Genomic DNA, 17,913 nt, shown 5'->3' on the forward strand with positions numbered 1-17,913 from the left:
TAGGTCTTAATTTGAGAAAGATATTTCCAAGAATGTACGTTTGGAGAACAGCATTGTATGACAGTGAGATTGGACTGTGAGAAAAACCGGAACAGAATAGATTAGAAACATTTGAGACGTGGTGCTACATGTGAACTTCGAAAATTACGTGGACAGATAAGGTACGGAATGAGAAGGTTCTCAGAAGAATCAGCAATTAAAGGTATATAGAAAACACTGATAGGAAGAAGGGACATGATGATAGGACAACTTTTAAGACAACTTCCATCATGGTACTAGAGGGAGGTGTAGACGGTAAAAACTGTAGAGGAAGCCAGAGGCTAGAATACATCTAGCAAATGTAGTAACAGCTATCTTTTCTCCCCAATTCGGAAGCGTTGGCGACAGACTATACAGATATGAAGATAATGGAAGGTTCAGAAGATTGCTGAATGTTATATGGATACATCAGATAACTAATGAGAAGGTACTGAATCGAATTGGGAAAAAGATTAATTTACGGCTCAAACTATAAAAGAAGTAATCGGTTGACAGAGCACGTCTTGTGGCATCAAGAAATGTTAATTTGGTAACGGAATAAACTTTACGTTGCAAAAATGAGAGAGAGACAGCAAGGACCGACAACAGTGAGTGGACTGCAGTAGTTATGCAGAGAAATGTATGCGCTGAAAACAGCAACAACCATTTCTTCATTAATTTAGCATTATCCTGTAGCACATTCTACAAGCCTCTAGTCTTCTAAACCCCCCCCCCCCCCCCCCCATGAACCATGGGCCTTGCCGTTGGTGGGGAGGCTTGCGTGCCTCAGCGATACAGATAGCCGTTCCGTAGGTGGAACCACAACGGAGGAGTATCTGTTGAGAGGCCAGACAAACGTGTGGTTCCTGAAGAGGGGCAGCAGCCTTTTCAGTAGTTGCAAGGGCAACAGTCTGGATGATTGACTGATCTGGCCTTGTAACAATAACCAAAACGGCCTTGCTGTGCTGGTACTGCGAACGGCTGAAAGCAAGGGGAAACTACAGCCGTAATTTTTCCCGAGGGCATGCAGCTTTACTGTATGATTACATGATGATGGCGTCCTCTTGGGTAAAATATTCCGGAGGTAAAATAGTCCCCCATTCGGATCTCTGGGCGGGGACTACTCAAGAGGATGTCGTTATCAGGAGAAAAAAAACTGACGTTCTACGGATCGGAGCGTGGAATGTCAGATCCCTTAATCGGGCAGGTAGGTTAGAAAATTTAAAAAGGGAAATGGATAGGTTGAAGTTAGATATAGTGGGAATTAGTGAAGTTCGGTGGCAGGAGGAACAAGACTTCTGGTCAGGTGACTACAGGGTTATAAACACAAAATCAAATAGGGGTAATGCAGGAGTAGGTTTAATAATGAATAGGAAAATAGGAATGCGGGTAAGCTACTACAAACAGCATAGTGAACGCATTATTGTGGCCAAGATAGATACGAAGCCCACGCCTACTACAGTAGTACAAGTTTATATGCCAACTAGCTCTGCAGATGACGAAGAAATTGAAGAAATGTATGATGAAATAAAAGAAATTATTCAGATTGTGAAGGGAGACGAAAATTTAATAGTCATGGGTGACTGGAATTCGAGTGTAGGAAAAGGGAGAGAAGGAAACATAGTAGGTGAATATGGATTGGGGGACAGAAATGAAAGAGGAAGCCGCCTGGTCGAATTTTGCACAGAGCACAACATAATCGTAACTAACACTTGGTTTAAGAATCATGAAAGAAGGTTGTATACATGGAAGAACCCTGGAGATACTAAAAGGTATCAGATAGATTATATAATGGTAAGACAGAGATTTAGGAACCAGGTTTTAAATTGTAAGACATTTCCAGGGGCAGATGTGGATTCTGACCACAATCTATTGGTTATGACCTGTAGATTAAGAATGAAGAAACTGCAAAAAGGTGGGAATTTAAGGAGCTGGGACCTGGATAAACTAAAAGAACCAGAGGTTGTACAGAGATTCAGGGAGAGCATAAGGGAGCAATTGACAGGAATGGGGGAAATAAATACAGTAGAAGAAGAATGGGTAGCTTTGAGGGATGAAGTAGTGAAGGCAGCAGAGGATCAAGTAGGTAAAAAGACGAGGACTAGTAGAAATCCTCGGGTAACAGAATAAATATTGAATTTAATTGATGAAAGGAGAAAATATAAAAATGCAGTAAGTGAAACAGGCAAAAAGGAATACAAACGTCTCAAAAATGAGATCGACAGGAAGTGCAAAATGGCTAAGCGGGGATGGCTAGAGGACAAATGTAAGGATGTAGAGGCCTATCTCACTAGGGGTAAGATAGATACCGCCTACAGGAAAATTAGAGACCTTTGGAGATAAGAGAACGACTTGTATGAATATCAAGAGCTCAGATGGAAACACAGTTCTAAGCAAAGAAGGGAAAGCAGAAAGGTGGAAGGAGTATATAGAGGGCCTATACAAGGGCGATGTACTTGAGGACAATATTATGGAAATGGAAGAGGATGTAGATGAAGATGAAATGGGAGATCAGATACTGCGTGAAGAGTTTGACAGAGCACTGAAAGACCTGAGTCGAAACAAAGCCCCCGGAGTAGACAATATTCCATTGGAACTACTGACGGCCGTGGGAGAGCCAGTCCTGACAAAACTCTACCATCTGGCGAGCAAGATGTATGAAACAGGCGAAATACCCTCAGACTTCAAGAAGAATATAATAATTCCAATCCCAAAGAAAGCAGGTGTTGACAGATGTGAAAATTACCGAACTATCAGCTTAATAAGTCACAGCTGCAAAATACTAACACGAATTCTTTACAGACGAATGGAAAAACTAGTAGAAGCCAACCTCGGGGAAGATCAGTTTGGATTCCGTAGAAACACTGGAACACGTGAGGCAATACTGACCTTACGACTTATCTTAGAAGAAAGATTAAGGAAAGGCAAACGTACGTTTCTAGCATTTGTAGACTTAGAGAAAGCTTTTGACAATGTTGACTGGATTACTCTCTTTCAAATTCTAAAGGTGGCAGGGGTAAAATACAGGGGGCGAAAGGCTATTTACAATTTGTGCAGAAACCAGATGGCAGTTATAAGAGTCGAGGGACATGAAAGGGAAGCAGTGGTTGGGAAGGGAGTAAGACAGGGTTGTAGCCTCTCCCCGATGTTGTTCAATCTGTATATTGAGCAAGCAGTAAAGGAAACAAAAGAAAAATTCGGAGTAGGTATTAAAATTCATGGAGAAGAAATAAAAACTTTAAGGTTCGCCGATGACATTGTAATTCTGTCAGAGACAGCAAAGGACTTGGAAGAGCAGTTGAATGGAATGGACAGTGTCTTGAAAGGAGGATATAAGATGAACATCAACAAAAGCAAAACAAGGATAATGGAATGTAGCCTAATTAAGTCGGGTGATGCTGAGGGAATTAGATTAGGAAATGAGGCACTTAAAGTAGTGAAGGACTTTTGCTATTTGGGGAGCAAAATAACTGATGATGGTCGAAGTAGCGAGGATATAAAATGTAGGCTGGCAATGGCAAGGAAAGCGTTTCTGAAGAAGAGAAATTTGTTAACATCGAGTATAGATTTAAGTGTCAGGAAGTCATTTCTGAAAGTATTCGTATGCAGTGTATGGAAGTGAAACATGGACGATAAATAGTTTGGACAAGAAGAGAATAGAAGCTTTCGAAATGTGGTGCTACAGAAGAATGCTGAAGATTAGATGGGTAGATCACATAACTAATGAGGAAGTATTGAATAGGATTGGGGAGAAGAGAAGTTTGTGGCACAACTTGACCAGAAGAAGGGATCGGTTGGTAGGACATGTTCTGAGGCATCAAGGGATCACCAATTTAGTATTGGAGGGCAGCGTGGAGGGTAAAAATCGTAGAGGGAGACCAAGAGATGAATACACTAAGCAGATTCTGAAGGATGTAGGTTGCAGTAGGTACTGGGAGATGAAAAGCTTGCACAGGATAGAGTAGCATGGAGAGCTGCATCAAACCAGTCTCAGGACTGAAGACCACAACAACACAACAACAACAACAGTCTTCTGTGTACTGTTTATCGTCCACGTGGGATTTCCGTATAAAGCTACATTCCAAACATAAGTTTTCAGAGAATGAGTTTCCCAATGGTTTATATTAGATGTTACCACGTTTCTCTTTTACAAGAAAACTTCATTTCCATTGCTAGCCTACATTTTACATCTTCTCTAGTTGTGCCTTCGTCAGCTGTTTCGCTATCCAAGTAGCAAACATTGTGTACTACTTTCATGGTCTTGTTGCCAAGTAGTAAATCCCTCATCATAACTTTACAAGATTCAAAAATTTTCTTTTACTTTTAATCGTGTTTCTTTACAATCTCTTTTTAAGACGTTCAAGTGATCTACCAAATCCTTTGCCTTCTCTGACAGAATTACATCAGCAAACTTTTGAACTCTATTTCTTCTCCCTGAGCATTAATCGCTTTTCCAAAAGTATCTCCTTGGTTTCTTGTATTGCTTTCACTAACTACAGACTTGATGAAATGATGGATAAGACACAGCCGCTGCTCACTCCTTTCTCAGTTACTGCTTTTTCCATGTCCTTCGACTTTTTATAAGTGTTTTCTGGTGACTATTAAAGGCTGTAAACAACCATGAATAGCGTAACATTTTTATGGAAAACTCTGGGGTAATTTTCATACGGAAATAGGGAGACTGGTATGACCATGGCGGTATAATAAAGGGGAATGGCACTACAGACTTAAGCTGTACATTGTTTTCAAGCCGGCCCCGCCACATTGGATGCCCAAAAACATTAGCAGACTACTGTTTACGATTGATTTTTGTTCTTAATTTCTGTTATGAGCTCGCAACAGTTGTATTAAATGATAAATTTCACACTGTTTTCGTGAATGACACAGTGTCAGGAATGAATTGAGATTCTTTTATACTTTCTACTGTCATTAGACCGTACATCGATATATGACGAGGTGGAATTTTTTTATAAAGCACTTTCACCAGAAGCTAATATTTTGGGCAGTTGCCATGGCGAACGCTGGCTTTAAAGTTTGTGACGTCATGACACCTCCTCTTATTACATCTCGGCAGGTACAGCACAACAAACAAACCAACACAGAAGCAAACACACACACACACACACATACATACACACACATACACCCCCCCCCCCCCCTAGTGTTCAGGTACTCACATATGCAGACGCGGCTCGGCAACAACACCAGCACAGTCGGCGTCCTTCAGGCGCATCGCGGCCTCCTGCAACATACAAGGACATTTCATTAGCTGCGGTAGACGTATTGATATACATATAATACAATGGAAAATAAGTGTGTTAAGGTCATGGTCCTATTTCACAATTCTACAACTTCAAAAACTGTTAATATTCGTGAATAATGAAGTTTCATTTGTTCGGCGAGAGATCTTCTAGCGAATACAGGATTTGAGGAGTAGTGTATTGTTAAAAACAGTGTGCTAGCCACATGGAAAGGTTTGTGAGTTACGTTTGAGAAGTGCATTGTAATTTCTATCGAAATTCCGCTCTACAGCTCTTTCTGATTGCAAATTTCATAGAAAGGATACTTGCGAAACTCAATACGTTGGGATCCTTCTCGCACGGCTAACAGGAGCGCCGACGAATTCGACAGTTGTTCATTTATAGTCCATGAAACGATACGATGAGGGTGCCAAGAGTTTTGTGTTCCGAATCAGAAAGTTACGTCGACGTTTGGCACTAAAAGAGAACAAGGTTCAACTTCTGCAGGCACTTAATAAAGGAAATACTGACAGCGGCACTCAGTTTTGCAGTTACAACCTTGAGAGAGGAGAAGAGACAGGAAGTTACCCGTTGCACTTGATTTTCTGTGACGAGGAAAACTTCTGCTCCTCTGCCAAAGTTTGGCGCCAGAAATTAGGGAACGTAGCGATCAGATAGCATAGTACATACTTCGCATTTTCGAGAGAAAGTCCGTCGCCCATTTATAGTGCAGAGAAAACTCAAGAAATTTCTCGACGCTAGATAGGGTGAAACGGGTCTCAACACTGGGAACTTTAGCTTTTGCTCTTTTCTTCTTTTAGTGGCTTCATCAAGGATTCGGTATATGTGCTTCTACAACCAAACATTTTCCTCGAACCGGAAAAAAACATATTACAGCTCCAATTAATTCTCTGACGGAGTTATACAGAGTTATTGTAAAGCATTCAACCAAATTCCAAACCGCTGCACTGAAGATTTAAAAAATTTCTCCCCATTTGCACAAAAAACGTCTTTAGTAGAAGGATACTGTCGAACTTCTACATCTCCTCTCTATCAATTATTATTATGTCACAGATTCATTGTTATTGCGTCTCGTATTATGGTTTCTTACCGTCACATTTAGGAATAGAGCTGTTATTATTCTCATTTTATCTTAAACTGTTTGTGCAACCTAAAAAAGGACCGCACACAATTAATAAGTATACACCCTTTACTACTGTAAATAATCTATTTTGTAATTGAACTTCAGTTTCCCAGCCATACTTCTTTCTAGAAAAAATGAGCTTAGTGCTTATTGCCCTTTATACTTCCTTATAACATTAATTTCGCGTAATTATCTACCATGGCTGTCACAGATCCATTTATTGTGTGGCCTATATACTACTCAGCTGCCTTACTCATGTGTTTTATGCAATATGCAGTGCCTTCAAACACTATGTGCTACATTTTCACACTCTCTTTCTTACTACATGCCAACTATTAGTCCTATAAAAAAATGAACACAATATTTTTGTAGGAAATTTAATGTAGCTACATTTAGTACTGAGGTACGTTTTCGCTAGGGGCTGCAATTTTTTAATTATTCACAAAAAATTGTTCAGAAGTGGGATTTAAACGCGTTTTTCTTGAATAACTCGGAAACCTTAGTCTCCAACGAAAACGTATCTCAGTACAAAACTTAACTACGTGACATTTCCGACAAAAAGGTGTTCATTTTTTCTGTATGACTAATACTTTGCACGTTGTGAGCGAGAGAATATGAAAATCTCGCGCCTTAGTTTTGAAGGCGTTGTGGGTTGCATAAAACCTTTCGTAGGGGCAGGTGAGTCATCCTGTATGTTAGCTATATTTGAAAGATCTTTGAATCTCAGATCTTAACATTCTTTTTATTAGGAGTATGTTGCCTGCCACAGCATCAGACTGCTATCTTATCAAGACATAACTGGATATTACGCTACATGCAAGACAACTTTGACAAATGAGCATGAACCAGACATGATTGCGATTGTGTGGAAAACTTCAGATTTAAATCATTTGAAATTATAGGTTTTTAGCAATACATTTCCAAAGCAAAAGTTACCTTTTGGGGCAACAAACTGTGGTTTCTGTCTCTTGCTCAGCAGTTGATTTCCGAGAAACGTGTGTACACTAAACAGCTCTGAGAGAAGTGAAATAAATTAGCTTCACAAATGAAATGCTTGACTCTATTTCAGAATACATCAGCACATTGTCTGCATTTATCAGTGTCTGTATAGTTCGATGCACCTTTAGTTCAGACATGCACATATGTTTCGAACTGTGCAGAAACTGTCAAATACAGACACTGCACTAACGTATTCCATGGCAAAGCCATGGCAATCGGATGAGAAAAATGAATAATTCTCTTCTTATGGCGGAATCACATAACCGTTCGAGCACTATGGGAAGCACCGCTTGCTACAAGCAGGAAATCGCGGTTCGAGTACTGGTCCAGCACAAATTATCATGTGTTTCCAGTAAATTGTATAGCTGTTGTGGTACTGAATTTGCAGTTTGCGAATACATTTCATGATATTTCGGGATACAATGCTTTTGTTGCAAATTATAACCAGCATTTGTTATTGTGACTATGGAGTGACCATTTGATATTATAACTATGAAGTGAATAAAAAACATATTACGCTTCTGAAAACAGTCCTATTGACTCAAACTTTTGGTAAGCAAATATAGTTAAATATGAGGGGCACTTCGTCTCAGTAACAGCGTAGAAACCACACTCCCTGTGAGTGATGGCAGTAAAGGATGTTTTTAAAGATTTTAAAAAGAGTTTATATCATGTGGATTGTAATAGTTCATAAGTTATATGAGCGAGAATGGCTGCCAATCGCATTTCATACGACCGATCGAAACCTAATCTAATAATTCCTACAGGGGAGAAAAGGCCAGATCAAATAAGAACCAATCTAGGTGAAAGACAAGATACCACAGAGGCAAGAGTTCAAAATGGTTCAAATGACTCTGAGCACTATGCGACTTAACTTCTGAGGTCATCAGTCGCCTATAACTTAGAACTAATTAAACAGAACTAACCTAAGGACATCACACACATCCATGCCCGAGGCAGGATTCGAACCTGCGACCGTAGCGGTCGCTTGGCTCCAGACTGTAGCGCCTAGAACCGCACGGCCACTTCGGCCGGCTAGAGGCAAGTACCCTCCGCAGTACACCATAAATTTGCCTGCTGGGTGAAGCTGGTGCTGCGTTGTTGTGTCTCGACAGAAGATATTTTAATAATTGGTTCTCTTGGGCTTTCCCTAAGACTGACAGAAATGGGAGAGTGGTTAGAGGGGTGTATGGATGTAGACGTTGACGTTAAATGTAAGGCGACAGGTACGACGACGATGTCGATGAGAATGACAAAGCATTAAAAAGAATCAGAGGACTTTAGGAAAATTGACCATAAGGAGTAGAATGAATTTCACAGTAAAGTGACTTACAGATGTATTGGGATATAAAGAAAAGATTGACTGTAATTAGAATGAGTGTTAACCTAAAAATACTGTGGTGTGTAACCTTCCTCCTGCTATTTTTGGCTGATACTGAACTGAAACAGTGTCCTTCGCGGTGCTCGGGCGTGGGTAACGGATGGTTAACAGAGAGAACACATTTCGTATCGTGTTGTCCGGAATGTAAATGTTTCTCCTTTCTTTACCTGTTACAGTTCTCCAGTGTTAACTGTAAAAGGGTGCTTTGAAGGTATAACGAGCATAACATTTCCTACCGTTTACTTCGTTTACTGAACTCGTAAATAATACATTTATAAACAGTGACTAGAACCAATAATGCTTTGATTAATAGTTAAATTTTGTTCTACTTTCACAATGAAGTTTGCCATGGCTGCATTGCTTTGCCAAATCAAGTTGTAACGTTATAACAGTTCGCGGTAACTATAATAATTGTTCGAGGAATAATGTAGCCCATTAACCGATGTTACTCAGAATGACAGTACTGATATGTCAACCGAAGTGCGTGTAATTACGCGCACGCTCCACGAATAAACCGATTAATCAATCATTGTTGTCCTAGCACTCCTCGGACACATTCAAAACTCATATTTTATCAATGTCTGCAAGCTGTTCACATATTTTTTGGTGCAACTCGACTGCATAATAACGTTCCACTAGAAACCAGAACAACTGCCTTACATAAAGGCGCGTGCCAACTGCACCTGGGCTTTCTGAACGAAAGAGCAAGAAAATGCCACCTACCATAAAAAGGCGTGCCTAACTTCGAATGTTCCAGAGATCCTAAGCGGGAGGATTGATGCTTCATGTCACTGTCAATAGTAGCACAAATTACAAGTGAAGGAAGTGTCTAATCCTTTTTTCTGTATAAGGTGATGACACGACACACACACACACACACACACACACACACACACACACACAGACAGACAGACAGAGAGAGAGAGAGAGAGAGAGAGGGGGGGGGGGGAGGGGGGGAGGAGGGGGAGGAGGAGGTCGTTGTTTCAGGAGCAGCCTTCTAACTAGGGGTTTTTATCCAACAGGATTTATGTAGATAAGGAACCTCCCCCTTAATGGCCTCATTGATCACACGGGCGTAAACATTTTGTAAAGTCGTTACCTCGTCTTTACGTCAAGGACGAAAAACCGAAAATGTGAGCGGTACTTCGCTGCCACCATCGGCGTAGATCACACGTCGTCGTCGATAAAGCGTTTTTCGATGTGAACTGGGTTAACGATCAGATCTGCGAATCAAGACACCATAAAACGCAAATATCTTCATTTGAGTTCGTGTATAAAGCACAAACGAATCGCAGGGTCGTTGCTGACATCACAACAGCAAACATCAGGAATAGGATCAAATGACGTTCAATTTTTATGGTAACCGTAGCGGTTATTACTGCAAGAACATAATGATAAGATCCAACCACTCAGATTTAACACAATAGCGAATTAATAAAGAATCTCAAAGTTGCAAAAAGCAAATAAACTCACGTGGCGTCACTAAAGCAAAAAATGTACCTCTAACAATACAGAACTAAGACATTACAAAACAATATTTCTAGCAGAAGTACTCTACACTGCAGCAACTACGGTGATTCATAGTCAGACAATAATACAAGAGATCGAAAATTAGAAAAAGCAAAATTCTCAGGAAAATATTGGGGCCCGTATTTCATAAGGAATATGGATAAAGAGGCCGTCGAGAGACATCTATAAAGGGACGGAAACGATAACGGACATGTTTAGAAAAATAAGAATTAAATTCTATCGACGCATCCACAGGATGAACAAGAACAGATTCACAAGGAAAATCTTCGAGACATCAAGCGATTGAAAAAAGAAGACACTATGTTTAAACAGAAGAAAATAATAAAGAAGTGGGACTCATAAAAATTAACATAAGCAGTCAAGAATAGTTCAGAAACAGCACAAAACCAAATAATTAAACGAAAGTACATGGAATCAGAACAGGAAAAAAATGATGGGAAAAAGGCAAGAGAGGACAAAGCGAACGTATGAAGAGAATTTAGGAATGACTAAAGAACAGGAAAAAATTATGACCACTTAAGTTCTAAAGCTCTCTTTAAAACTTAATATTAGAAAACACTACTTTTTTCTACTACTATTACTACTACTACTAACAGTAATAATAAAATCCGAACACTGTGGTTATAGCGATTTCACACGCCACTATACATTTCGAAGTCACAGCTTAGTACTCACGGCTTTCTGCTGTTTAGTAATGATCTGCATTGTGACGCCAATAGAACAGAAACGCCTAAGTGTGGGAGTTATAGTTTATTTTTAAACGAAATTTGCGGAGAAATATACATAGAATTACAGAAGAATTTGCGAAGATGCTTTTTAAAACTTATTGTATACTCACGAACTTCACTGACAGACATGCTTATTCAGAAGTATTTGTTTAAAGATTAAGATGTGTCGTATAATATGAAGTTATTTATAATCTAGTAGTAATGAAATATTCATGCAATTTGCCATTTTCTTTGAAAGTTGTAGGGGAATCTATGAACATTGTGCTTATTGAAGATGTGGAAGTTGTTTTTTGAGATATCATACACAAAATAAATCAAAAATATTCACAGGCGTACTGTATAAGTTCAAACAAAAATCTACATGAATTCTCATGTAATTCTGTATTATATTAAATTCCACCACAGTTTTGCGAATTGAAATTAAGAATACCGTACAATATTGACAGATACGCTTTTATAAAGCGTTGATATCGCAATGAATGCCCCTGCCTGTTCACTGAAGCCTTGATGTGAAAATGTATACCGACAAGGAAAACCCTATAAACACATTAGACGGATATCGTTGTTAAGACTTCCAACGCCAACTGTTCTTAAAATAGTGCACAGTGGACATGTATGGGAGGCTGCTACTTCATTTATTTAATAAAGAATTAGGCTTTATAAGGAATACATATGGTATTCGGACGTTAGTTTTATCGGTTGCAGCCACATTGTCCATTAATACGGACTATCTTACTAGGTTATCAATTTCGTTTTATATCCAATGAAATTTCTGTACTGTCTTTCCTACCAGCCTCGGTGTGGTTACATTTGTAACGCAAACTCATTTAGATTGCCTCTCTTTCCAGTGTGCATAGCACAGAACCGATTTTACTGTAAACATTATACACCCTATCTCACGCTTGTGACTTGTTCGGCAATGGTAGGATAAACCTTACACTGGCATCATAGAAGTAGTTTACTATCTTCCTTATGAATGTTTACACCAAGCTTTCATTTATCCACTGGCTTTCCTGAGCATATTCAGTAATCAGTATAAACTCACAGTATCAAAAATAAGAGTATGTCCATATTTGGAACGTTGGAAACGGAGCATAATCTTCTATTTTATAAAATATGTTTGTTACGAGTTCTTTCCAATTGACGTTAGATAATCTGATCTGGCCAAATAGTTACATAGTTCAGTTGCATTTTCCTGTTTATTTTTAGCGTCTAGGTAGCTAAGTTCAACATCTATTGACTGTGTGCTACCACCTGCGAACAGTTTGCAGTCTGAAATGTTGTTAGACTCACTCCACCTTGTAATAACCACAACAGATGTGGGTATTACGAGGATACTATTACAAAACCATGCATTGTAATAGCGTTGTACTTCGTTCATTACACACTGAGGTGACAAAAGTCATGGAATACCTCCTAATATCCTGTGAGAACTCCTCTTGACTGGCGTAATGCCGTAACTCGACGTGGCGTGGACTCAACAGGTCATTGGAAGTCCCCTGCAGAAACATTGAGCCATGCTGCCTCTGTAGCTGCCCATAACTGTGAAAGTGTTGCCGGTGTAGGATTTCGTGCACGAAATGACCTCTCTATTAAGTCACATAAATTTTCCACGTGGTTTATGTCGGGTAGTCTGGGTGACCGAATCATTCGCTCGAACTGTCCACATTGTTTTTCAAACCAATCGCAAACATTTCTCTCCAAGTGACATGTTTGGAACTTAAAGTCCATGAATGGCTGCAGATGGTCTCCCTGTAGTTCCTCAGTTACGATAAGTTTATCAATAATCTAATTTATGCTCATCTTTACTTTCGTCTTTCTTTGGTTTGTTCCTAATCAGTATTGTGTGCTACTTTGACAGCTCATTCCGCTGAAACGGTCCAGCACTTCATCACTTCATCATTGAGGATAGCAATGTCATCAGCGATTCTTGTCACTGAGACTATTTTGTCCTGAATTTTAATTGCATTTCTGAATTTTTCGTTCTCTTAATTGGTTTTACGAGGTACAGATCGAACAGTAGGGAAGAAAGACTGCATGCCTGACTAGCGCCCTGTTTAATCCCAGCAGTTCTGCCTTGGTCTTCCAATATTACTATGACCAGTTGGTTCTTGTAGCGATGGTATATTTACCCGTCTCTCTGTGCAGCGTATATCCACTTATCTTCAGGATTTCAAAGATCTTGCACCACCTATACAATGACGAACAATTTTTCTATATCAACCAAATAAAATTTCTTTTTACTATTTATCGTCTTTATCAAGTGGAGCGTTAGAACTGTTCCTTTCATGCCTTTAATTTTCTCAAACGCAAGCTGATCGTCATCTAACAAATTCTCAGTTTTTGTCCGCATTATTCTTGTCACAACTAAGATACGTGACCTGCTGAGCGGTAGTAGACGCATTTATCAACCTCTGCTATCATCCGGATCATGTGATGATATTCTCCTAAAAGTCGGACGTCATATTTAGAGTCTCATATTCCACATATCCACAGCTATATAACAGAAACCATGTTCCTTAATCGAATTTTGCAATTTAACAACATTTGTAATATCGAACAGTTCAAAATTGTGCCCGTGTTAGCAATGAGAGCGAATTTTTTCTAAAATTTGTCGGGTAAAGTGGAAACGGTGTCGGTACAATGCAGTTTCTCTTCTTGGAATAGCGTAACAGACTAGAAACTGCCCTGACATACAGCTTTATTGTATCAAGTTTAATTTGTGATATTTTGGAGACAACAGATTGGGAAATGACACGTAAAAGTAGACGAGACTCGCTATTTCGGCAGCAAAATAAGTGACGATGGCAGATGTATCTTTATATATATAATTCTACTGTACGTGTGTATGTTACTGAATTACTCCTAAACGGCTGGACCGATTTGAATGAATTTTTTGTATGCGTTTGGGTGACGCCCTGGATGGTTTAGATTCACAAATCAGACCAACAAATGGCGCTGCAGTCGGTATCTAGGTTATTTATCTATATTGCAACTGAACGGCTGGATCGACTTGAATGAATTTTTGTGTATGCGTTCAAGCGGGGGCCTGGATGATTTACATTTTAAATCAGCACGGTAGGTGGCGTTGCATTTTTGTGTGCAATATTGATCGTATTATATGGACGGACAACGAAAATTTAAGAAACCAGGCTGCAATCAGACGTGATAATGAAAGTCAGGAGCAACGCAACGAACGCCTTCGAGCTAATGTATTGAGACAAAGACTGGCCCGTCAACGAGTCACCGACACATTCAGAACACGTGAACAACAGCGTTTGCAAGTGTATCGCGCATTGACACGTGCATCACACTTCGCCTTGCGTTTGAACACGAGTCGGACATCGACTGTTCGTCACATTCACCAATTGTAATCGGTGATATGAACAAATACCAGCACAGTCATGCACTCAAATACAAAGGTGAATCGCCAGGTTTCTGCTGCGTGTGTGGAAAAGTTGTATTGCCACCAATGAAATCACCGCCAGAAACATTGAAAACACTATTGGCCCGGAGCTACATCTCAATCTAAATTGTTGTTGCGTAAAATTCGCATATTCAATTCGTACTTTCAAATGACATCATCCGGAGCAACAAAAATCGTTCAGAATGAGGATGATCGCGATTTCCAATCAACGTTTAAGATTCAGAGCCAAGTGTATCAACAAACTGGTTCTTTAATGCCGATGCCTGATACCGATTCAAAATTTTTGCAAATCTACTTCATGGGTGATGAGGAGCAGCAAATAAACGCACGCTGCCAGTACAAGCATATCGAGCAGATGGAGGAGCGAGAAATTGTGGGTATTTTAGACCTGTTTTTACAGAATCACAACCAGTTGGTCCAGTTGTTCAATACCGTCCAAACAGATTGCAAAACGACAACTATACGATCGTCATCAAAGCAGACAAAGTACCATCTGGGCAGCACGAGGGGCGATATATTGCACCGACCATTAATGAAGCTGCAGTTGTTACGGTTGGCGACGCATTTGAACGACGAGATATACGAATCCAACGCAGAGATAACATATTTTATTTTTACGCACGATTAATTTCTTTTTGTCTTAATTATATTTTTACTTTGCAGGTGCAGAAACCGGCAAGAAAGTGAGCGCGATAAACTTCTACGCATATCGGTTGATGATTAGTGCCAATGAAGACAATAATATTCTCCGATGCCGCCAGCTGTTTCATCAATATATCGTTGACATGTATGCGAAAATTGAAAGCGAGCGATTACGATACATCAGGTATAATCAAGCGCTACTTCGAGCTGAGGAATACATTCATTTGCGTGATGCTATTGTTGGTAACGTACATGGAATAACTAATATCAACGACATCGGTATTTCATATATACTTCCATCGTCATATATTGGTAGCCCATGTCATATACAAGAATGTATTGAAGACGCCATGACTTTTGTGCGCGCGTACGGGCTACCAGATTTGTTCATTACATTTACGTGTAATCCAAAATGGGATGAAATTAAAATTGGATTATTGCCTGGTCAGCCTGCAATAGATCGGCACGATATTACTGCACGTGTCTTCAGACAAAAGTTAAAATCGTTGATGAACTTTATTATACATTCCTCTGTATTTGGCAAAACACGTTGCTGGCTGTATTCTGTTGTATTGTAAAAACGAGGTTTGCCACACGCGCATATTTTGATTTGGTTGGTCGACTAAATACAGTCTGAGGAAATTGATAAAATTATCTCAGCAGAAATTCCGGATCGAAATATCGATCAAGAATTGTATGAGATTGTTACCGCTAACATGATCCATGGTCCATGCGGTGCTATAAACATGACGGCGCCGTGCATGGACAATGGAAAATGTACGAAACGTTTTCCAAAAAAATGTATAAATGATACAATCACTAATATCGATGGTTATCCATTGTATCGTCGTAGAGACACTGACCATGGTGGTCAATCACATCAATTACGCATGTCAAGCGGTACAACAGATGACACTGACAATCACTCGGTGCTTCCGTATTCACCATTGCTGTGTAAAATCTACAAAGCACGCATAAACATTGAGCTCTGGAGTTCGGTGAAGTCCATAAAATATATATGCAAATATGTCCATAAGGGCAGTGATATGGCTGTATTTGCTGTTGACAATGTTAACGAAAACGATGAAATACCACGGTATCAAGTGGGCCGATACATCAGCAGCAATTAAGCAGTTTGGTGTATTTTGGGTTTTCCGATACACGAAAGAGACCCTGCTGTTATACATTTTGCCGTGCACCTTGTAAATCGACAGCGTGTGTTTATTTCACGGAAGAGACTGCTCTACAACGAGCATCAATTTCCCCGAAAACCACATTAACTGAGTTTTTCGAACTATGCAACCAACCAGGTATTCCTGGTCAGTTCGCAAAGACATTAATGTATACTGATGTGCCACGATATTTCACATGGAACAAACAGTCAAAAAAGTGGGAACCACAAAAGCGAGGTGTTCCGGTTGAAGGATACAGCGGCATATTTATGGGAAATACATTAGGCCGATTATACACAGTCCATCCAAAGCAACGCGAATGTTTCTTCTTGCGTTTATTGTTGGTTAATGTTCCTGGACCGACGTCCTTCCAATACTTGCGAACAGTCAATGGCATTTTGTACGACACGTATCACGATGCGTGTCGCGAATTACATTTGCTGGAAGATGGCAACCATTGGGATATTACACTTGCAAGTGCTGCACTGAGTTCCTCTTCTCATCAATTTCGCCAAATATTCGCCATATTATTGACGACATGTTTTCCGTCTCAAGCTTCTGTCCTCTGGGACAAACATAAAGATTCCAAGAGCAACGACATTCTGCACCGCATTCGGATCGCTGATCAAGATCCCAATATCGACTTTCGCCGGAAATATATAACGAGGCGCTAATAAAGATTGAAGATATTCGTATTCTGATATAGAATATGCCACTCATTCATTTTTGTATGCCCTCACCCAACCGACCAGCAATAGACATAATTTACAGCGAGATTCAGCGCGAACAACAGTTCAGTACGGTCTCTTTAACTACTTTCGTTGAAAATAATGAGCAACCATTCACTGATGAACAAAAGAATGTATACGATCGAATTAATTTGTCAATTGCAGCAGAACATCTCACTAATATTTGCGCGCATTCGATTACAAAATAATATTGCGTTAGCAATTGCTTCATCAGATATTGCAGCCACTTTGCTTGATGGCGGACGGGGTGCACATTCAGCACTCAAGTTGCCGTTGAACATTCACGCAAATCCAGATGCAGTGTGCAACATAAAAAAGCATTCCGGTATGGCTAAAGTTTTGCAATAATGTAAACTTATCTGGGATGAATGCACCATGTCCCACAAGCATTCACTTGAAGCTCTCGATAGAATAATGAAAGATCTAAATAATAACACCAGGCTTTTCGGTGGTGCCTTACTGCTGCTGTCCGGTGATTTTAGACAGACATTGCCGGTCATTCCACGCGCTACATATGCGGATCAAAACAACGCATGTATAAAACAATCTTATCTATGGCGAAATGTCAGTACATTACGTCTTAACACAAATATAGTTGTTCAACTGCAAAACAATCCATTGGCACTATCATTCTCCGAGCAATTGTTCAACATTGGAAATGGAACAATACCATTACATGGAGTCACACAACGCGCCAAATTGCCAGACACTTCTGCAACATGGTAAATACAAAAGATGCTATGATTGAGAGCATATTTCCAGATTTACACGCTAATTACACTCCTGGAAATGGAAAAAAGAACACATTGACACCGGTGTGTCAGACCCACCATACTTGCTCCGGACACTGCGAGAGGGCTATACAAGCAATGATCACACGCAC

General features: G+C 39.9%; 1 protein-coding gene across 1 annotated transcript in view; it reads right to left on the reverse strand.

Moving 5' to 3' along the window:
- Window positions 1-17,913, reverse strand: part of LOC124775754 (schwannomin-interacting protein 1 homolog) — an 810,951-nt gene that overhangs the window by 634,507 nt on the left and 158,531 nt on the right. The window contains exon 2 of the mRNA XM_047250583.1: window positions 5,196-5,260. Within this exon, the coding sequence (XP_047106539.1) occupies window positions 5,196-5,260 (65 nt within the window). The remainder of the gene's footprint in view (window positions 1-5,195; window positions 5,261-17,913) is intronic.

This window comes from Schistocerca piceifrons, chromosome 2 (genome assembly GCF_021461385.2).
Source record: "Schistocerca piceifrons isolate TAMUIC-IGC-003096 chromosome 2, iqSchPice1.1, whole genome shotgun sequence".
NCBI classification, from domain to species: Eukaryota; Metazoa; Arthropoda; class Insecta; order Orthoptera; family Acrididae; genus Schistocerca; species Schistocerca piceifrons.